At 45.9% G+C, this 21,997-nt stretch overlaps 2 protein-coding genes across 2 annotated transcripts in view; one reads left to right on the forward strand and one right to left on the reverse strand.

Moving 5' to 3' along the window:
* Positions 1–339: 339 nt before the first annotated feature.
* LOC122128875 (probable ATP-dependent RNA helicase DDX5) lies at positions 340–6,486 on the reverse strand. Its single transcript, XM_042703850.1, has 13 exons — positions 6,298–6,486; positions 5,350–5,518; positions 5,140–5,236; positions 4,889–5,022; positions 4,690–4,755; positions 4,440–4,581; positions 4,161–4,321; positions 3,899–4,071; positions 3,649–3,759; positions 3,471–3,532; positions 3,323–3,382; positions 1,291–1,512; positions 340–1,151 (listed from the first exon to the last, which is right to left on the reverse strand). Exons 1-13 carry the CDS (start codon positions 6,336–6,338, stop codon positions 733–735), a joined length of 1,857 nt encoding a protein of 618 aa, XP_042559784.1. The 5' UTR covers positions 6,339–6,486; the 3' UTR covers positions 340–732.
* A 1,195-nt stretch (positions 6,487–7,681) lies between these two features.
* The window catches only part of LOC105900190 (centrosomal protein of 95 kDa), a 24,144-nt gene continuing 9,828 nt past the window's right edge, over positions 7,682–21,997 (forward strand). Inside the window, exons 1-10 of the mRNA XM_042703840.1 lie at positions 7,682–7,909; positions 9,211–9,339; positions 9,685–9,792; positions 10,120–10,236; positions 11,863–11,962; positions 15,873–15,988; positions 16,922–17,223; positions 19,108–19,183; positions 19,972–20,120; positions 21,537–21,784. Of these exons, the coding sequence (XP_042559774.1) occupies positions 7,891–7,909; positions 9,211–9,339; positions 9,685–9,792; positions 10,120–10,236; positions 11,863–11,962; positions 15,873–15,988; positions 16,922–17,223; positions 19,108–19,183; positions 19,972–20,120; positions 21,537–21,784 (1,364 nt within the window). The 5' untranslated portion in view covers positions 7,682–7,890. The remainder of the gene's footprint in view (positions 7,910–9,210; positions 9,340–9,684; positions 9,793–10,119; positions 10,237–11,862; positions 11,963–15,872; positions 15,989–16,921; positions 17,224–19,107; positions 19,184–19,971; positions 20,121–21,536; positions 21,785–21,997) is intronic.

Below are 21,997 nucleotides of genomic sequence, written 5' to 3' on the forward strand. Positions count from 1 at the left end.
ATTTGTAGTTAAGAGGTGTTCTCTGGTAACTATAGACGTGCATGACTAAAGAAAATCAAATGTGTGTATTGTGATTAAATATATGGATGTCATCTCATGTCTACATCTGAAAATAATTTTTATATCTACATCTGGAAACCATGTTCCCGGAGTTACTTCTGAAACGATAGCCTTACACCACCTTGTGGACAGACGTGATCATTACACCATCTTGTGCTCAAACGCAGTGTTACCTAAAATAGCCTGTATCCTTAAATTTCATTCTAGAATGAGAAATAACTTTAACCCTCCAACCCGCTTCCTATATTTTTCCTTCAAAAAACACACTGACAAGAGAACTTCCATTTTCCTTTTATTTTTATTTGAAGGTCCAAGCATGGCCTTCGGGTCAAGATTTAAACATACCACTTTAAACATACACTAAATCATGAAAATGTGCATTATCTAGTAAAAATAAATTATTGAGGAATGTAACAAATAAAAATGGTAAAGAGCGTGCAGCTGGTTAGCTGCACTCGAGATCACTTGGACTTTAGATACTTTTAGACTGCTGAAAAAAAAAAAGCTTCAACCCTGCTGGAGGCAAAATAAAACAAATAGTACAAAGTATATAGTCATAAGATTTCCTTCTTCCTTCCTTTAAACACAAAATGACTGGTTTGTGCGCACAAGTGTGTGTGTGTGAGAGTGAGTGTGTGTGTGTGTGTGTGAGTGAGTGTGAGAGTGAGTGTTTTACTGAGGGAACGCGGGAGGCATGGGGTAGGGTACCATGGGCTGTGGGGGCTGCTGGGGGGGCGCCTGTGGGGTGAAGGGGAATGGCGGGTGACTCATGCCGTTCTGGCCAGCCGCCTGGTTCCCGCCAAATGGCTGGGCCGGGAAGTTCTGGTTCTGGAAGGCGGCCACCGGGTTGCCGGCGCCGCCGCCATAGCTGTTAGCCTGTCCGTTGTTGTAACCGTTGCTGTAGTTACCGGTGTTGGTGCTGCCCTTGTCATATGTGTTGCCCCCGCCATAGCCACCATTCTGCGTCTTTGGTCCACTACCGTAGCCCCTATCGCTATCCCTATCCCTGAAGTTACCAAAATCCCTTCTCCCCCCAGAATACCTATCGCGGCGGTCGTCCTTATAGCCACCTCTGCCGCCTCTGGAACGACCTGCGGGAGACAAACGAAACAAAAACACAACTTAGAACTGAGGCTGAAAACAAACGCTGAGAAACATCACACCGATCCTAGTTCCTTGAGCCACAATGAGGACTTGATGTACGAGTTAACTTGTGTAACCCGCAATTACCTCCTCTGTCTTCCGCCATCTGCAGGAGCTTGGGGTTGATGGCCTGGTTGGCCTCGCGGAGGACAGAGATGAGGTCGTTGGCCTGCCTCATATTGTTAGGCGTAAAGAACGTGTAGGCCGTGCCCGTCTTTTGACTGCGGGCCGTCCTGCCGATGCGGTGGATGTAGTCCTCGGATGAGTTAGGGTAGTCATAATTGATGACAAATTTCACATCCTCCACATCTGGAAAGTGTTGCAGTGTGGCAAAAAATGCAGGGGAATGCACAAGATTTTGCACACCACAACAGTCAGACCAAAAACACAAGTTAGCAAAGACCACGAAACACTCAAGACGGTGGATAAGGCTGGACACTAAAAAAAGCAGACCTGAAAAAGAAAGGCTTGGGGTGGGGGGGGTGGGAGGGTGTTATTGACACTGAGAAAGAGTACAATTAAAACAGGCATTTAAAAAAGTTACTACTTCATGGGAATACTACTGTGGGAAGAGAGAAACGATGCACACTCCATTTTGCTAACGGGAAAATAGAAAAGAAAAAAAAAAAACCCGACACTACACTTACACTGCCTTTTTTTTAAATTCAAAAGGAGAAATAAAATAATCAAATACAGGGTTACAAATAAACTGGGTTCGAATCCTTACCATTTTTAAGGAGTATGCATTCACTAGTCCTTTCCCAATGCAGCCAACTTTCCCCACAAATTGTCAAGTGACATCCAGGTGCTTCTACGCAGTAGGGCCACTATGCGCACTGGTGCCTCCTCATGTGCCGTTAAGAGGACGCTTCAGTAGGGATTTGGGATCTGAAGGCCCTGTGCTTTGCACTCTTCAGCACACTCATCAGAAGCATGCTAATAAAGGCCACACTGCACGTCTTGCCCAGACCCAACAGACCAAAACTAACGTGAGGGCGGCCCCCCAAAACAGTCGATTCAGGCAAAAAAAAAAGAACAAAGCCAGAAAAAAGCATTTTGAGGAAAAAGAATAAAAATCACGCGGAAAACAACTAGCCACCCCCTTCGCCTTTAGGCAGTTTATATGCCCCCGTCATCAGTCTCGTCTAGGCAAGATTTTCCCAGAAGCCAAAGTGTTCACTTGAGAAAATGTCTCTCGCTGGCAGGTCTCGACATGACTTTTTTTACAAAAAAAAACACACAGGTGAGGGAGGAACTTCGGCTTGGAATTTGTTTTCTGTCACTGATCGAGCTTTGTTTTCTCATTTTACAAACACTCGCTCCTTTGTCTAGAGGTTTCCGGAGCCCCTTAACACATGTGCCAGTTTGTCACCAATTGCGATATGAGATGAAATTAATACCAAAGTTGTAAACTGCTCTCTCCATTTTCCAAGAACACCAGCACTTTGTCATAAAAAAAATGAAAAAATTAAAGAAAATAAGGACGTAAAGCCTTATATGTTTGCAAACACCCATGCTTTTGACACAGCTCCGCGCGTATGTCATCAATCACTTCCAAATCTATAACACCACCACTTGCCATACAGTGCTTGACAAAATGCATGCAAGGCAACTAAAAATGGTAACAGCAATAAAGCTTAGTTGTGTTTGCTTTGGTTTAAAAAAAAAAAAGAAGTTTGAATTGGAACAAGGGCTGGATGAACTGCATTTAAACGTAACCAAAAAATATATAAAGGAGATCCATGGAAAGAGAACAGGTTAAGTAGTTATCAGAACAAGGCTTTAGCCACACTGCCTTTGGAAGATTACTGGCACACAGGAGCTTGAGCTCGGGACTTTTTCACCTCTCTAAGCGACTGGGTGGCAGCCAGTCGCTTCACTTCCAATAGTCCTCCTTCCCCCTCTGCAGACCTGGGACTTGTCATGCCTAGGCCCTGCCACAAAGACTGCACCTTTAGGTGAGAAAAACTCAGAAAATGCATAGAGAAGTTAAAGAAAGCAATGACACTTTCTTTAAAGTGAAAACATTTTTGTCTGACGTTGGGGATTTCTCGTCTTTTGTGAAGAGGACGACACAAAGTGTGGAGAAGACAAACAGTTCAGCTACAGACATACTGACCTAGACCGCGGGAGGCGACGTCTGTGGCGATAAGGATGCATGCCTTGCCATATTTGAATTCTGAGGGTAAAAGTAAGTACTTCAGTTCAGAAGTCATTCACAGAGGACATGACATAACAGTGCACGTGTCAGAGGGTGAGAGGCTTACCATTAAGCACCCAGTCTCTCTCCTGTTGGCTCTTGTCTCCATGAATGCCCATTGCTGGCCAACTGCAAACAAGACATCCAAAAAAAAACATTAGATTCCGGAACATTCCACACCAAGCAAATTGCAACACAGCATTCTGTAGGCCGAGCTGTGTGAAGCACTGGTAGCGTTTTCGTACCCATCTCGCCTCATTCTCCTCGTCAGCTCATCACAACGCCTCTTGGTCTCGACAAAGATGATGGTCTTGTTCTCCTTCTCGCTCATAATCTCCTCCAGCAGCCTCAGGAGCCTGGCGAGAAGAAAAACCCCATTGTTATTCTTCTGGGGATCAGCACGAGGACTGAAAGAGCTGCATTTCAGCAGCAAAATAAACCACATGCTGTGGAGCCGACGGCTCCCAACACGGGGCAAACAAGAGGCGCGCTCACTTGTCGTCTTTCTCGCCGTCGTTGCAGACGTCGACGATCTGCAGGATGTTGTGGTTGGCGCTCAGCTGCAGGGCGCCCACGTTGATCTGCACGTACTCCTTCAGGAAGTCCTCCGCCAGCTGACGCACCTCTTTGGGCCAGGTGGCACTCCACATCAGAGTCTGTCTGTCCGGCTGAAAATAGAACGCAGTGGGGTCAGGTTTGTTCCAGCTACAGAGACGTTCTCGCAGGGTTGTAGAGCACGTGTGAATTCATAGCTTACTCTGATTTGGTCCACGATCTTGCGGATCTGGGGCTCGAAGCCCATGTCCAGCATGCGGTCAGCCTCGTCCAGCACCAGGTACGTGCAGCGCCGCAGGTTGGTCTTCCCGACCTCCAGGAAGTCAATGAGACGACCTGGCGTGGCAATGCAGATCTCCACCCCTAAGAGTGTCCGGGAGAAATGTTAGTGTGTGTGTGTGTGCCTTACAAACACTTAGTACACCCAACAGTGCATCTGGCACTGAAGAGATCATGTGGGAAAATCGAAATGCCACCTCACCTCTTTCCAGGTCACGGATCTGCGGTCCTTTGGGGGCGCCGCCATAGATGCACGTGGTCTTCAGACGTGAGGCTCGGCCGTACTCAGCAGCCACCTGCTGGACCTGCTGTGCCAGTTCACGGGTTGGCGCCAGAACCAGACACTGGGAGAAAAAGCAATGGATAAGCAAAACAACTCCACCACAGAGGAGAACGCCATGACAGGGTGAGGACAAAAGTGCAAAGTGAAATAAATATATAGGTTTACTCACAATCGGGCCATCGCCATGTTCAAGGAATGGCTGGTGATTGATGTGAACAATAGCTGGCAGCAAGTACTATAAACAGACAAAAGAAGGAATTAGATAATAATAATACTATTATTCTAATAGATATAGGTGCATCAAGTCTTTCCACAGATACAACTACAAGATAGAGGAGAGCCAAGCATTGTTGCCCTCATAGACTTACAGCCAATGTTTTTCCAGATCCTGTCTGGGCGATGCCAACCATGTCTTTGCCGCTGAGGGCCAGAGGCCAGCCCTGAGCCTGGATGGGGGTGGGGTCTGTCCAACTTTGTTTTCCAATCACATCCATGACGTAGTCTGATGGAAGACACAACAATGTAACGTCACTATCTGTCACAATGTGTGTGGACAAAGTGTAATGAACTGATAACAAGAGCATTCTTTCAAAAAAAAAAAAAAAAAAAAAACACTTACTGGGAAAACTGGCTTCATGGAATTTCATGATTGGTTTGGGACATTCCCTGCCCTTCAGGGTGACCTCTTTAGTCCTCCTATACATCTCAACTTCTTGCTATAGTGACAGAAAGTAAATAAATAAGTCACAATGGCCATGATACGGTCAGTCTTCTTGAGACCTGCACTGAAAAACAATAAGACAACATTTTACATGACATGGAAACTGACCACTGATTTCCTTGTAACGTCAGGATGCTCCTTGTAGAAGTTCTTCTCGAACTTTGGGAGCTCGTCCATGTTCCAGTGCTTTTTACGCAGTCTTTCGCCGGGGTTACCGAATTTGCCCTGAGGCGGTCCATTTCGGCTCCCACCGAACCGAGGTGCGCCACCATAACTCCTTTAAAGAACAGAAATGGCCAATATTAGTAGAAATACTGACAAAACACATGGACCTACCACGTGTGGTCCTCTCCACCCGACACCATTCCTTAAAGAAAACCAGCGTATGCATCACGAAACACTGTTAACATGTTTAACATCACAGAAAACTATAAAAACGGGACCGAGGGTGGAAGCTACTAGCATTTTATCCTGCGTCACATTTTAGTCTCCTGCCATTTTAATTCTGGCCGGTAGAGGAACAAAGAAGACTGAAGCGGCCGGCATTTTGAAATACCATCCATTTTTGCCACATGGTGACCTTAAAAGCGTAGAATTGGGCACTGTCTACGACGAAATACAAAAGCAGCCTATTCAATAACGTTGGACGCCGTGTCACCAATTGTAGCACACACGCCGTCTTGTAGGAATATCACACATCACTTCAAATCTACGACGTAGCCAGCACAGCTAGCAAGTGGCTGACCTAGCGACAGCTAGCCTCCGCTAGCCTGCAGACAAGCATTTCCTTCTCGACAAATTAGCCACCCAATGCACCAGACGTTAACTAGCAAATAATCACGTGAGGTACCGTACGTTGTTAAACGCAGTTAGTCTAATGCAACACGGAAAATAAACAAATGATCTTGTGTGGACCCTGACAAAGAACGTACATCAATGTTTGAACGTTACTAGATGGGAATACCTTTAGCTTGCTAACGTTAGCCGTCTTCCGTGCTAAACCAAGGAAGGCGCTAAGATGTAGCTACATTACAGTCCATGATCATTTGAACTTACCCCCTTTCCCTACCACGGTCTCTGTCAGAATATCCAGGCATTTTAAATTAAATAAAAAGGGATAAACAAAAGAGCAAACGTATTTCCGAAACCAATACTATGTCAACTTGTCTAACCAGATAGAAAATGGCTACGGAAAATGCCGGTAGAAAAAAATGTGACGAACTGGATATAAAGGTCGCTTCACCGTACCAGAGAGACAGTGTATAAATACGCCCAGTGAATGTCCTACTTCTTTTCCTAATTTGGAAGCGGAAGTTGGAACTATATGATTCATAGACAGAAAACATATTGCTCCATAGCAATAGATAAATATGTGGATGAGTACAGAAATGCTGTTTACTCAGTGATTCTAAGATTCATATTTGAAATGATTTAGGTACCAGGGACAACCTATATAAGGCATGGGCTTGTGCTGTCTTTCCATTTTTATTTCTTTCTTTTATTTCTTTTATTGTTTGCTTACTGCTGAATTTTCATGGCACTGATGGATGCCTGTACTGAAGGGATGGATGCCTGCACCTGAAAATAAGGTTCCTCTTTATACCCAGGAGACATATTGTAACCATTAGCTCCCTAAAAAAGTTATTTATGATTTGTGCACATTAGTCGTTTGGCCTCTATAAGTTAAGGGGCCCATCCATCTCAATTAATTGAGAGATGGCCTCTTACAACTAGCCTGCCATTTGATTATGTAAAACACAGAACATAAAACAGAATGCATTTGTTCCTCCTCTCCTTCTTCTTATTAGGCATATATTTACATAAAAGAGAGGTATTCACATTTCGCTTTGAAGACAACTTTTTCTCAAAGTTGCTTTGAGGCCGTTAAATTATTCAAAATCTAAAGAGATCATCACTTAGGCAGGAACAAATGTTGTGCAATGATTGAGTTTGCCTGTGGTTGTATTTAGGCCACTATTCTTCTACCTCAAAATATATTTTTTTATTTGGTCGCAATTGTATCTTTTTATCTGCATTTTTTGATAGATACTCGATGTGTATTATACTGTTTTTTTCTTCTAAATGCATTTCAAACCAACTAGCTAGCTTCGGTGACAGCACAGCCGTAGGCTGCACCTCTGCTTTTCAGAGGTCTGTTCTGTGAGGACCTATTTTCTTATGTGTCTCCTTCCAAGACAAAATGGAAGTAGTTTGGCCGTCAGACGTCATCAAAATACTTTATTGAACGCTAGACTTATGCTGTATATTTGCGGTGTTGCGGTCTAGTGTAAGAATAACTGTATTTATGAAAAAATAAAATTAGGCTACCTTTAAGCTGCATCACTTTAGAACTTTACAGAAATTTGGCTTTGAGTACAGTATTTCCGGAAGTAGCGTATCAGTTTGTTGTCCAATCAGCATTCTACCCTGTTTTAAACGTCTCAGCATCCTACAAACGATGTGAGGGAAAGACAGCAGACACAGCCACCCTGTGGTGAAATAGTATCATTGTCTTGCATACCTTAGATGTTGGGAAGTGGTTGAACACAGCAACTTAGACGAGAAGCTGTTAATTAAAGAAGGTTTTTGACAAATTGTCGCCTTGTTTACGAACTAGCCAGTCGAGTGGCTAACTGGCGTAACACATTCATGGGAACCGAGGAGCGAGGTTAGTGGTTGTAATGGAAACCCAGTTGTAGCTTACGTAGCAATGCTTAGCCAGCGGATGGCTAATGTTAGCTATATGTTTAGTAAAACTATGACTGCACCTTACCACTTATGTTAAAGTTTTGTTTTCCTTTTCTCTGTGGCATCATTGGGGACAGTGTGTATCGTTAAGTCAGTTTAACAGTGTTGTCCTTTAAATTAGTCTGCTGATTATGTTGTTAGCGGAATGGCCAAAACCGGCTGGCTATGCTAACATTAGTTAGTTAACGTTACTTCCTCTAGGCAGGCCGGTTAACATCAGCAATGTTTATAGCAAGTTTACTATTGTAATGTCTGTCTAATGTTACTGCATTCAGGACATTACTCAGGTTGATGGTGAAAAAAAATTACACAATCGGCTTATGTGTAAAGTCTCTAACGTGAATGCCAAAGTTCAACTGAATCGCTAGCGAGCTACAGGCTAATATTCATGGTTAGCAAGTTGACTAATTTACCTTGTTCTCAGGCTTTTGCTGGCTTGCCTGATGTTGTAAGTTAACCCCAACTAATGTTACTCAAGCGGCGTCAGTCGCCTTGGCCAGTCAGCTAGCGGACCGACTAATATATCCTTACTCCTATAGTGAACATGTATTTATGTCAAATTGATTACGGTCGCACATTAGTAGTGTAATATATCCATTTATCATGATGTTTTGACGGTCGTCAAATGTAAATTTGTCGTAACAATAACTTTTTTGTCGTAACAAATTTCATAGATCACTAGACAAATGTAGTAGCAAAGCATAATCATAATCAGTTTGTAAACTGACTTTATGTTTACCATTAATGACTAACGGTTGGTGTTTCGGTAACAGCTAGATGTGTAACGTTATTAAGTTAGCTGTTTTACTAACATGGAAGCACAGCTAATTTTCGTAGGCTGAAATGTTTGGTAAACATCTCGTATATTTGCTTGCTAGTTGGCTTTCGAGGGTTAGTTGTTATGGCGCGGGTGATGGCTAGCATTGCTAAATATAGCTAGGTTGCTGGTGAAGTCAGTTAGCTTAAGGTTGGGGTCGTAACCGTAGAAACGGCATCAACAACTTTTTCAGGACACTCCGTCCCGCCATTGGCAGAAAGGTTGGCGCTTCTGTACTGATATATTGCCAAAACTATTTGTGGTTGCCCTATATTTTGGATGTGTACAGTAAGGACATTTTAACTACTGTACTGCCTAAACAAATGACTGTGTTACTGATGTTATTGCATGCCTGTTATAAAGATCATAGACACTTTTAATTAATTCATTATTTTATTAAACAGATTGGATGGAAGTAGCCAATGATCTCCTCTATAAGTGCCACATTAATTTGAGACTACAAAGACTGACGGACTGTGACGCCAATGTTTTCGTCGCGTTGTACGAAGCCATCTTGAGTGACAAAGTTCCAGGTAAATCTCTTGTTCTTTGATGACACTGTGCTTCTCTTTTCAGTGTTGTCTTTTCAAAGCAGCTCTTCAAATAACAAAGCAGTCTTTTGCTGTAGAAAGAGTGTTTAAGTGTTTAATTGCAAGTTAGGCACACCTGCACTTGGCAGAGAGACATGCCATACTCCAGGGCAGTCACAGAATGTGTGGAATGTGACAGTGGAGGTATCAGACCTGCCAAAACAAGGCTCTTCTTGTTTAGAGCCTGAGCAGGTGATCATTACTCTGGGACTTGAACAGAGAGCAAGCTCACAAGACCACTGTCGTAAAACGCCCTCCTCTTCCTTCCTCTTTTCTTTTGGCCTCCAGATTACATAGCTGTCCCCAGAAGCCAAGAAGATGACATCCACAACGTGCAGTCGGTGATCGACTCGCTGGCCTTGGACTACCTCCACATCAGTCTGTCTCACATCACCGGTGAGAGCAACCCCGTCAACCCAGTTCACTACACACTAGCGCACGCTCACACAGCATATCTCTTCCTGCCTGTCAAATATTTATCACTCGATTCAGAGGGGTTTTCCCCTGGGGGGGGGGAAGCGTGAAATCAAACACTCCGTCCTTGTGAGAGGGGCACACAGGTCCTTTTGTGCTGCAAAATGTTTGGAGCGAACTGTGACGAATCTGTTGTACTCTTGTCGTGCCAGTTTGGCAGCAGGTAGCCCCCCCCCCCCCCCCCCCCGTCCCTTGTGGTTGGACCGGGCTGTGTCTGTCTTCCCTTATTTTGTCTCTTTTTGTCTCTAGGTGAGAACGTTGCTCGGGGTGACCAGGAATCTGTGAGAAACCTGCTTGAAATATTCGACGGTCTGCTGGAGTACCTGACAGAGCAGCTGAGCGACGATGAGGAACTGCAAAACGGAGGTAACCGCTAGTTCTCGTTTCCATATCCAAACCCTCTTAAGATTGAACAGGGAGAGCAACAGTGTGGCTCATTTGACGTGATGATGGTCATGTAACAGTTGTTAACCACTGAGCTATATGAGGATAAGTGACTGCTGTCCTGTAACTGCTTAAGGCCTGTACCGCATTTGCTCATCACACAAAGAGGCTACTCTTAAGCACTCATCCTTCAGCCATTAGAAGACTGTGACTGCTGAGCGCACGCGTTCAGGATCTCCACCAATCATGGATCAATACCCTATGCAGCACGGAGCAGGGATGGGGATGGGCCGCTGAATAGGGTGGGGGGGTTGGCTGCCACGGCAACACAAGCGAGCCCTTCAACTCCATGTCCTGGAGGGTGTCACGCTCTGTTCCAGTGAACATGTGGGGGTCGCCTGTTTTGAGTGTTCTAGTTAGAAGCACACTTTTTGGCCTCTCTATTCTCTATTGTTGTTCACGCTGGTATTGGAGTTTGAGTCTTTTGATAGCGGGGTGCCAGAAAGCGCTTCAGGACACGACTGTTCCTCCTGTCTTGTATTTTAATGTCTTGCTGCTGCTGTCGGTTGTAGTGGCGGCGCTGTGCTGTGCTTGAATAGTAGGAAACAGATTGGGTCTCGTGTCTTCATGCTTGTCAGAGTTGGGTTCTAATTTATTTTGCTTGGGTCTCTCTCTCTCTCAATTAAATTAAATTCAATTCAAAAGGCTTTATTGGCATGACTGCATACAATACAACGTTGCCAAAACATGTTTACATAAAATGTACAATCACAATTAACATAAATAAAAAACAAACAATAAGTTATAGATGGTAAGAATGTGGTATATAAACATATGACAGGTTAATTGTTAATTATTAAACATTAAATATTAGTTATCTCTCTCTCTCTCTTGTGTCTGTTTTGGAGTGAGCTCATCAGCTCATTGGACACGAGACAATTTAAAGACCGCAGTCTGGGTGCGATTCGGCAATCACTGGCCCATTTAGTGTCCTGATCAGCACTAATCTTTATCCCACCACCCACACCTCTTCATCACTGTTTGAACTGCTGACTAACGGTGGCATTTGCACTACACACAAAGGTCATCACCATGATCACAGAGGGTGATTGGGGCGTACTCTTCCAGGATGATGAGATCACTTTAAAAAGAATAATCAATTGACCTACTCAGTTCCCCCTTCAGACTGATTATATCAGCAGGCGTCTTTGTGTTCATTTAATAGTCCGTGTGGTGCTGATGATAACTACTGAATCAATAACAACAACATGATTGGCTTGAAGGTTTTCCAAAGACTTCTATGAAGGACATTTCTCACATGTGTGTGTGTCCATTAGTTGTTTGTACAGAGTGTTCAGTTGGAAGTGTTTGCATTTCTGTCAGCTGTCTGTGTTGTGCTGGCTCTGGCTCTGTTTGTGTTGCCAGCACACTCAGCCTTGCGTCATTCCCCCTTATCAACTGGAGCCCGTGTGTGGATGATTACATCAGAGCTCTGGCGATAGAAGAGACACTGGTGGTGGTTGTTTGTGTTTGTGGTTGTTGTTGTTTTTGTTTGTTTGTTTTCAGTGAAAGGTTGAGTCATTTTGCCCCTCTGTTCTCTCCTCTAAGCAGACATGCAGCCCAATGGAGAGGCCCACAGTAAGGGTCCCGGGGCTCAGCAGCCAGGAGAGCAAGAGCACGAGAAGATGTCCCAGGCCTCCAGTGCACAGTACGTACGTGTGTGTGTGTGTGTGTGTGTGTGTGTGTGTGTGTGTGTGCAGTGTAATGCACACACTGGCTTTTACTTTCTCCTACACACTCCTTTCTCCTACGTCTCTGTCTCTCTCTGCCCATTGGCTTTCTGTTTCTTGCACCTGCCATTCTCTTGTTCTCTCGCTCTCTCTCTCACACACACACACACACACACACACACACACACACACACACACACACACACACACTCTATCATTTCCTCCCTATTAAACATTCTGTCTCGCTCTCTCTCTCACACACACACACACACACACACACACACACACTCTCTCATTTCCTCCCTCTTAAACATTCTGTCTCGCTCTCTCTTTTCCCCTCTCAATGACCCCCCCCGCCCCCCACACATCAGATGTTCCAAATGACTTCCTCCTCCCAGCCTCCCTCCTTTCCTGCCATTTGATCCCTGCCGGCTTGTTGAGGAGGTGAAAGTGTCGTGCAGGTTAGGGTGAGGTTTCCTGCCGAGCACTTATGCCGGTGCTGGCCGGCCGGCAGGCCCCAGATTGGGCAGCCCGTAGGGAAGGGAAACAGGCAGAGGATGTCATGGAGCATATGTATGTATGTATGTATGTATGGGCGGGCCATATGGTTTCCCTGGGATACAGCAAAGTGTCTGTCAGGAAATTCTTCAATTGCTACCACAGGAGCATTATCTATGAGTTATTTCCTTGAACCTGCTCTGTTCAGTGACTGCTTCCTCATGTAGATCAGGGAAGGGGAACACATTGTTTCTTTTCTGTTTTGCTGACAGAAATGTTAAAAGAAGAAGTAGGCCTGGCATTTTGTAACAAAGCCACATGTTGGTCTATGTCGTTACCATTTGCCTGTATGTTTGCCTGCTGGCAAGAGCTCACAAACGGCCGTCACCGTGTGTGTGTGTGTGTGTGTGTGTGTGTGTGTGTGTGGCTGTCCTACAGGGCTGCTCAGTTATGATGACCAATCATAATCACAATTATTTAGGCCAATATTGTGCTCAGAATTATGTAACACGATTTACTCATTTAGTGGTGCGGTGCAGTGAGGTGACATGAGTCACATTGTCAGACATGAGTCTGTGATGCTGGACCCTCAATCCATTTATTTAATAGACTATTTGTTTACTTTGTTATTGGTAGTGTTATCATCAATACAGTACTTACTTACTAGATTAGGCCTGTAGCACTAAACTATAATATCTTTAGCTTGCTAATGAATGTAACGGTATGTTTCGTCATGAGTAAACCGTGTGGAATGTCAACGGCGGCGCTACTAAATCATGAATGAATGCATATAGGGACACACTGTTCATTGATCATTATTCATCTGACCCCTTGAAACCAAAGTGTGTCCCAAACCGCTGAATTAGTTTTACCTTTATTGTTGACCAAACACTCTTTTTCCGTCATCTTGGCTGGAGCTGAACTAAACATGGCGCAGCCTGAGAGGGGCGAAAGCACACAGCTGTAAAGGAAAGGGGCGCGCTGAATTTATTGCGCAAGACAAAAACGAGAGCCTCATTGCGAAATGGAATGCGGCACAATCATTTTATCTTGATTATTTTGTTTTCATAATTGATGGAAGCCAAAATCTTAATTGAAACTAGAATTGTATTAATCCCAGCCCCCATTGTCCTGTTTGTGTCCAGTGACTCCCAAATAAGGGGGGTGGGGTGGGGGGGTGGACCGCACTTGGCCAAAGGGAGCGTCCCTGTGGACCGCGTCTTGTTTTGAGTGCTTGTTGCGGGTTGGACACTTGTGTTGTTTCCAAAACTGCACACTCAGCAAGCATGCGGAGCCTGCAGCTCCAGTTGTTCCTGTCTGTGGCGATGGCAGATGATGCAGAAATTTGATGACTTTGCTTTTTTTCACCCCCTAAATGTTGCAGTAATAAGAGAAAACAGCAACCTGTAATTGTGGGGAAATCCTTGCATTTGTGAAAACGCAAGATCGCAAAAATCCTGGAGGGACTGTCTAATGCACTTTAAGTGCACTTGTAATTATTACTTGGGTTTAAAATATAGGCTTTTGTTAGCTAGCTGGTGGTATGTATAAAAGAATATGAAAAAAAGATATGTTTTTTTTTTTTTTATGTTGTCTGCCAATCCAATCAGATAGGGAGAATAACAGGACTTTAAGGCCCCGTCACACCATGACGTTCTTGTCAACGTTCTATGAAGTTAGAGGAAACGTTGGTAAACGTCCATGGTCGCTGGTATAGCACCAGAAGAGCGTTGTGTAAAAGCTGGTGAACGCTGTAATCGTCAGTAATCGTCGGTGATCGGCGGAGAACGCTGGTCCGAAAATACATTTTTGAACATGCACAAAAGTTCTCATGGAGACCAGCGTTCTTCAACGTTTAATTTAAACGCTGGAGAACTTTAGTGGAACGTTTTATTAACTTTGCACGCGTTTGGCTATTGTAGTGGGTAGGGTAGACTGAGTACAGTTGATGCACCCGAAATAACTTATGTGCGCAGCAATCCTGAGACGTGATTTTTAGTTTGGACATGCCTACTAACGTCCTCTTTGATCCCGGGAAATTTGAGCACCTAACCCATCTCTCATACAAAGATATCGGCGAAAGTTTTTTCACCAAGGGAAGATCTTGATTTTATCATGTCCCTTCTACAATTAATATGTTATTAACCATACGTGATCAACAAACGCAACTTACATCATTGCAAACGTTATTCTGTGCACTATAAATCTACATATTCCATGCTATCATGTCATACAAGGTCATTGCATAATCTAGCGAAAAGCGGAGTGGAGGGTATATATGCTTGCTTGAGCCCTGCATGAAGTAGATGTACTGAACTTGAACATAGCTGAGCACTGTTATAGCTGGTGCTGTTCCATGGCAGATGGATATGATATGAAGACTCTTGTGACATGGACAATGTGTGTGGATGTGTTGATGTTTTCTAATAATAAACATTGAGAAACACAAATTCAGTGTCAAATTTAAATCATTTATTTTAATAACATAAAACCCCAGGAATAACGCCCGTTATTTCGTAAATCACAGTAATAATAACAGTAAATCTTCGTCCGAAGACATTGCTAGTGAAAGAGGCTTTGTATTCTTCTTACTTTCAGCAGGATTTATCATCTTCTTACTTGCAGCAGCACTAGTAGCAGACACGTCAGCACACGTTTGTCGCGCACAAGTGACACGTCACAAGTCGCGGTTACATGCTCCTCATGCGTGAGTCGCACGTTAGTAGTCATGCGTCAGTCCTACGCTATTCTTTCGTTAAGTCACACGCCAGATGTGTCCACCTCGCCCTAGAACGCTCGAAATTGAACGATTAGAAAGTTCAGAGAACGTTGACCAGAACGTTATGGTGTGACGGGGCCTTTAGAAACAGATGAGCCCAACTGCCAGGTTTAGCTGGTGGGAAACACAAGTGTAGTCACCTTCAGACTACTGGCACACAAGGCATGGAGGAGAAGTTAAACACAGACGCACCTCCTCTCCTCTCCTCCTCTCCTCTCTTCTCCTCCTCCTCTCCTCTCCTGCGGCAGTGACTCAGTGGTGTTTTCTATGGCACGTTATCTCCAGGTCCCAGTGTGAAGTGTTCTGAAAGCCAGTGGCTGAATGAGTTCATATTGAGTCATAAATCACGGAAGAGGAAGCCCATTCACACCTCGTACGCGTCCCCAAAGGTGCACAGCCTAAACGGACACATGAAAGGGGGCCACAGTTGAACGAGCGGCCCCTCCACCAGCCCCGTGCAAGGAGCGGGGAGCATGCTTTCAATGCCAGGACCGTGAGGTCATGAGTGGGGAAATGGGATAGGGGGGGGATGTAGGGATCCTTTCATTTGCCGGGGTAATGACTGTGTGTGTGTGTGTGTGTGTGTGTGTGTGTGTGTGTGTCCTCTGCAGGTCGGCCGTCCAGTCCAGCAAGCACTCGCTGCACTCGTGGAACGGAGACGAGTCGGAGTCCACCGCCGAGCTCATCCGCCTAGGAGACTCGGCCCGCACGTTCTCCAAGAAGGAAGGTCAGGCCAAACTCCTTTTTATTCACCATTCAAGAGCCAAACTCAAAGGGTCTTTGTGTGTCTAATTAGAGTGGAGACCTCTGTCTCACCTTTTAAGAACTCCGACGGTGTTTGAGAAAGTTCCGGCTTATTGGAAAACAACTCACATGGCAGCGGAATTCCTGACCCGCCACCTTCCTTTTCATTCTCCCCTCCTCGAAGCCTGGTCACATTCCACGGAATGACAAACCCTGTTTTTCCGGTTTACCCTGTAACCCTATTCTCTCTCTCTACCCCTTCTGGAATTATTTTCGGAGAGGATAGATTACTTTGTGGTCACGTTGTAGTTGTGTATCTTTTTTTTTTTTTTCTTTCCATGGAAGTTTTTATAAATATAAATATCGTCATTAGGTCACCTTTTTCCTCCGTTTTTTTTTTTTAATCCGTCGTTTCCATGTGTTCCCCACACGCTTAAAAAATCCTCCGGGTGGCAGTTCCCACCGAACTCGCTCGCCCTCTCTCGGAAACTTGGGCAGAGCCCTTTTCCATTGCAACGGATCATTTGAGCAGATTTGTTGTCAACATTTAATTTGATCACTTGGCATCTAAAATCAGAGTTTCCCCTGCAGTCTACCCCATTGCCCTGCTGAAGGTGCTGCAGTTTGATCATGGAGGGCTGTTACATCACAAAGATCAGAAACTGAGGTGACCTGATGCGACTCTTAGAGCAAGGAGAGCCTGAATATATTTAAGTACAGAATAAGTACAGAAAAGTTATTTTAAGGTTCAGACAAACAAAATAAAGTACACGAAAGGTATACATGGTGTGAGTATCTCTGCTCCCTGAGAGTTGAACCAATGGCCTTTGACCTGGTGGTGATTGAATGACGTGCAGCCTTAACTAGTAGATTAGTAAACCAACTTATCGGGTCTATGTTTGTTTTTGTTGTTCAGCAGTGCTTCCTGCACCCAGTGCCCCCTCTCAGGGTCCAGATGCCACCTCCGGTGCCCAAGCCGCTCCTGCTGCTGCCGCTGCTGCCGCTGCCGCCGTCGCCGTGGCTACCACCAGCGCTGCAGTCCCAGGCTCCGCCACCTTGCTCCGGGAGCCCCTGCGCTCGGCCATCCCCCTCCAGCCACCCTTCCAGACCACCCCTCAGAGGCTCGTCCCGGCCGAAGCGCTGGTCCCAGCTCGGCCAGCGCCGGCCCGCGGTTCGGTCAGCCTGCAGGAGCAGGAGACGGCCACCGGCGGCCTGCAGGTAAGCCGTGCAGAAGTAGAGTGGAGCCTTTGGGGTTGTTCTGTAGCTTCTGAATCCACTGGGAGTGGAGTGAGTGGGAATGGAGATTCTACACCAGTAATGGAGTGTAGGACACATAGGACTTTTCATGGTCGTATACAAAGATAGGATAGCGAATGCGCGTTGAGTTGAGTTGAGTGACCAGGAAGTGTGTTTTCGAGTGAAGGCATGATCTCAATACCACCACTGTCTTCACCTGTTGCCTTGGAGATTGGAGGCTCTACACACACTTCGGCCTCTGTTCTTTTTTGGTCTGTTTTTGAATGGGAAGAACTCTTTTCTTTCTTTTTTTTTTCTTTTTCTTTTCTCCCCCCTCTCCCGCTCTCTTAGTCACTGGAAAAAAGGGCCGAGTGGAAAAGTGCGCCAGCGCCCAGCAGTACGCGCGGCTCTGTTAGGATATAAATAAATACCTCACGAGATCACGCGGCTGGCGCAACCCCTGTCAGGCCCGTGAGGTACATTCCACCGCAGCAAAGCTGTAGATCTCATCTCGTGTGTGTGTGTGTGTGTGTGTGTGTCTGCGTGTATGCCTAGCACGACAAGTGCGGATTCCTCAGGCACACATGCTAGCGCTTAACTTCACTTTATGTGTATTTTACAAGCAGGCAGAATTAAATGACATGGCGGATTAGTCTAGACTGTCTGAATACAGTTTAAGGAGCCGGCCCATCAGTTGAGCTAGCTTTTGAAAGAAGACTCTGTGCAGAGGTCTGTATAGTTCAGATGTGAAGACTGTGGCTCCTTATCACGGCACAGTTAATGCAGTTATCCAGTTGCTGATGATGCCTTCATTAGTAAGGGAGGGAATGTTCTAGTTTATGCTATGCAGGATTTAACAGTGGTGGTGTTACTATTGTGCTTTTGGTTAAAGGCTCTGAAAATGTCACCAAATGCAGTCATGGCAGTAAGATTGTTTCTCTTCCCAAGTGTCCTGTGGCTTCATTTGTTTCAGGTTGACGGTGTTGACCATAGACATATATAGATGTCTATGGTGTTGACTATGAACAGATAATGGATGAGTGTCACTGTTGCGTTCGTCCTGATTGTGATTGATTGTGTCAGCAGCAGCGGACGCAGCTCCATAGTGACACATTGTGACACGTCCCTCTGCTTTGCATAGTGGTTTGACTGGGGACATCATCTAAGCCGGTGACACACAGTCGGGGCGATGTCTGCTAGGGCCGTCTGTAGGCGTCTGCGGGCCCTATTGTCTGGGGTGTGTCCCGCACCGTTGGCAGTGGTCAGATCCCCGTTGGCAGCTTTTCTGGCCAATCGAGCATGTTGAATAGGCAGCAGAGCCCGTCGGTGACAGAGTAAGAGAGAGAACTCTTGATTGGCAGTTCAACGAGTTTAGATGATGAAATATTGTAGAAATATTGTCTGATATCCCTCGGTCAAAGAAATATGCTGTTTGTGAACATTTTGTAATGTCCATGTTGAAAAGTACACTATGCAAGAACATGACTGGTAAACAACACATGATGCAGATATCTCAAAAACAAGTGTCGTGTCAGGTTAGATGGTTCATGGCGTTCCTGTTTGTGAATGCAAATTCTGTCACGTTCCCTGTGTATCCAAGGAGAGAAGCAACTCGCCTTTGCACTGAGACACCGCTGAAAAACAAATATGGCAGAACATACGTGCTAGTTGGCCGTTGGCTGTAGTGTTTCTCTGCATGTGTTCAAGTGCAACTTTTTGGCCCAGACACGGGGGACGTGAGGCGCCGCTACAGTCAGCCTTTGTCCCTGCTCGTCCTTTTGATGTCCGTTTGTTGTGTCTCTGGCTTCAGAGCTCGGGTTCTTTTATTGATATTCTTTCTGTCTCTCTCTCTCTTCCTCTCTCTAGAATGGTTTTATGAGGCCCGCTGGGGAGGGCCTGCGCTCGAGTCACCTCCTCTCCCCGTCATCGCCCCGCTCTCCCGGTATGTATGAACCCCCTCATCCTCGTAACCTTTAAACCACAGGAGCGCTGGATGCCAGATGCACATCAGCCATTGAGCGCTATTGACTTGTGCCCGTCATGTGTAATCCACTGATGTAATGTACCACGGCCTCGCTTTCCCCATGACCCAGATTATCATCTGTGAGCGCTCCTGCCTGCCATATAACGGGCTTCAGAGCGTTTTGTTCTCATTCTAGACCTGAAGGGCTACTGCTCCATTTAACTAAATGACTGCTGCTACGCTGTTGGCTGCAGCTCTTATCCTAGAGAATGAGTTCACGAGCTGGGTTTCCATCCAACTCCTCTGCATATTTGATGTGTATTTATGAAAATGTGGTTTAAACAAATACGATTCTGTGCATATTTACATTCGCTGTGTTCTGTGAATTAGAGACTAGACACTCTCCTAATCAAGTGAACAGCTGTCGGTTCAAAACTTTGAATGGAAATGCTTAATTAGATCTAATGCCTAATAAAATGCAATATGATGTTTCCATCAACCGTAGTTGCTTTATACTTTGTGGGAATCGGGAATTTTATGGGAATTTCAAGCATTTCCACTCAGGATTTCCTATTGGAATAGTCCAAATTCACATAAAGCCGTTGGATGGAAACCCAGCTAATAGTAGCTTCCTGTCTGATGGACTAATAATAGTTCCTCAATGAGCCAGTAAACACTAAAGACCAGTATTTGTTTTTTGTTTTGTGTCGGAGTGTATTGTCTGATCCTTCTAACTTGCCTGCCCTTTGTGTTCACTTGATCTGCAGTGACAAGCGAGAGGTCCACGTCCAGCCAGAGGAAAGCCAATGTAGAGAGCAGGCACCAGCCAGAGGTAAGCCTGCGTCTGACCCCGATCAACACCACTGATCCTGATCGTATACACTCACTCTACTCATGCGGTGTGGACACATGCTTTGCTCAGTCAATACAAAAGTGATTTGTATTGGCAAAAGTTATTTTTGCCTTACACCAAACATAAACATTTAATTACAACGTGAGGCCTCATCCCCTGACCTCAGCAATGTTTTGGTCTACCAGACTGGTTCATCTACAGGAGCACTGACATTTTACATGTGTAGGAAAGTTATGAGACCACGATGGGGGGAAAAAACGATCTCAGCCGTCTCACTCTCTGTGAATCTCTCCCCCCCCCTCCCCTCATCATCAGGCCATCGAGCCGAGTGTGTGTGGTGTCCGAGTGTGTGTGGTGTCCGAGTGTGTGTGGTGTCCGAGTGTGTGTGGTGTCCGAGTGTGTGTGGTGTCCTTGCCCACCATTGCATAATTATTACAAGCACACTCTGTAATGCAGCTCTATAAATATCTGCGGAGAGTAAGCGAGAACTCCCAAACATATCCTTGTTTTGTTTTCCAGTCGGGCTTTGCCAGGGAAATGTGCATATTGTCAGCTGTAGGCATGGCGAGGCCAGCAGCAAGCAGCAGCAGCAGCAAGCATTGGAACACTTTTTCCAGGCACCGGGATTCGGCCCCTAATATGTTTGACATCCCGGCTCATTGTGCCCTGTGCCAGTTCGAGGGAACTCGTAGTAACGTCTGAGAATGGCAAGTTATTAATGAAATGAAAGGAAAATCACACGGCTGTGAGGTGTTACGCAACTCTTGAGTCCTTTTTAGTCAGCTGTCACTCAGAGGTCCGTCGAGTCGATAAACCCTTTTCACTTCCTGTGTTCAGCGTGTCGTTCGTGTTTAGCAACGTGGTTTTTATATGAGCCTCCTCAGCTCCTTAACGGGCACTAGTAGTAGAACGTGTGACACAATGTACCTTTAGGCGGCCCGGGTTAAAAATACACAGCCGTGTCTTCAGCCCGTTGGCACCAGGGTTCAAATTGCATGTTGCATGCCATGGCTGCCAAAAGCACTAACTCCCCCAGAGCTGATAGATCCAGTTCTGCACTCATGACGAAGAGCTTCGCCCTCCAGAGCGGTTCTCTGAATGGGATCCTGTGAAAATCTAAACTAAGGTTCTACATGGAACCTTTTTTTTATCATGCAAAGAACCATTGCCAAGAGCTGGGGTACACAGTCCAGCTCGCTCCTGAGGAGAGTCCTGTACGGAGAATCTCCTCTCTATCCCTGCTCCGAGCACACCTGTTTGAAATCGGTCTGATTAAAACGCTCTGGATTATCTGAACACACCCCTGATGAGTTCAGTCAGGAATGATGAGAAAGCTGCAGAGCCGGAGTTGGGGGGGCTCAGGAGCGGGATTGAGAACCGCGGGCCTAGAGGGTTCTGGCCAAGTCAGCTGGCTGGGTAGTGAGGGTGTTGCATGTTACACTGTTCATCTCTCTGACCCCGTGACCTCTCTGTCTGTAGCAGACGTTGCCGGCGCCCAGGCGAGTTCTCTTCCGCACGCAGCCCGACGTGCTGCTCCTCTCCCTTCGCGAGGAGCTGGAGGGAGGCCCCCTCCACAACGGACACCCCGAGGAGGTGCGGACAAACGGGGAGACGCAGGAGGAGGAGGAGGAGGAGGAGGAGGAGATCCTGCAGCTGAGCTCCAGCTCGTCCTCCAGCTGGAGGAGGGAACACGGCAGGGGGGCCAGAGACAGAGGCCTGGCCAGGAGGTGAGGAGAGGAGAGGAGAGGAGAGGAGAGGAGAGGAGAGGAGAGGAGAGGAGAGGAGGGGAGGAGGAGAGGAGAGGAGAGGAGAGGAGAGGAGAGGGAGGAGGAGGAGGTGGTGGAGAGAGGCTGAATGTATGGCGGGATGATGGATTGTCTTATCTTAGTGTGGCGTCGTCACTTTAGATTTTTGGCAACGGTTGAGATTTAAGAACTGTA

The sequence above is a fragment of the Clupea harengus genome, chromosome 26 (assembly GCF_900700415.2).
Source record: "Clupea harengus chromosome 26, Ch_v2.0.2, whole genome shotgun sequence".
Lineage (NCBI taxonomy): Eukaryota > Metazoa > Chordata > Actinopteri > Clupeiformes > Clupeidae > Clupea > Clupea harengus.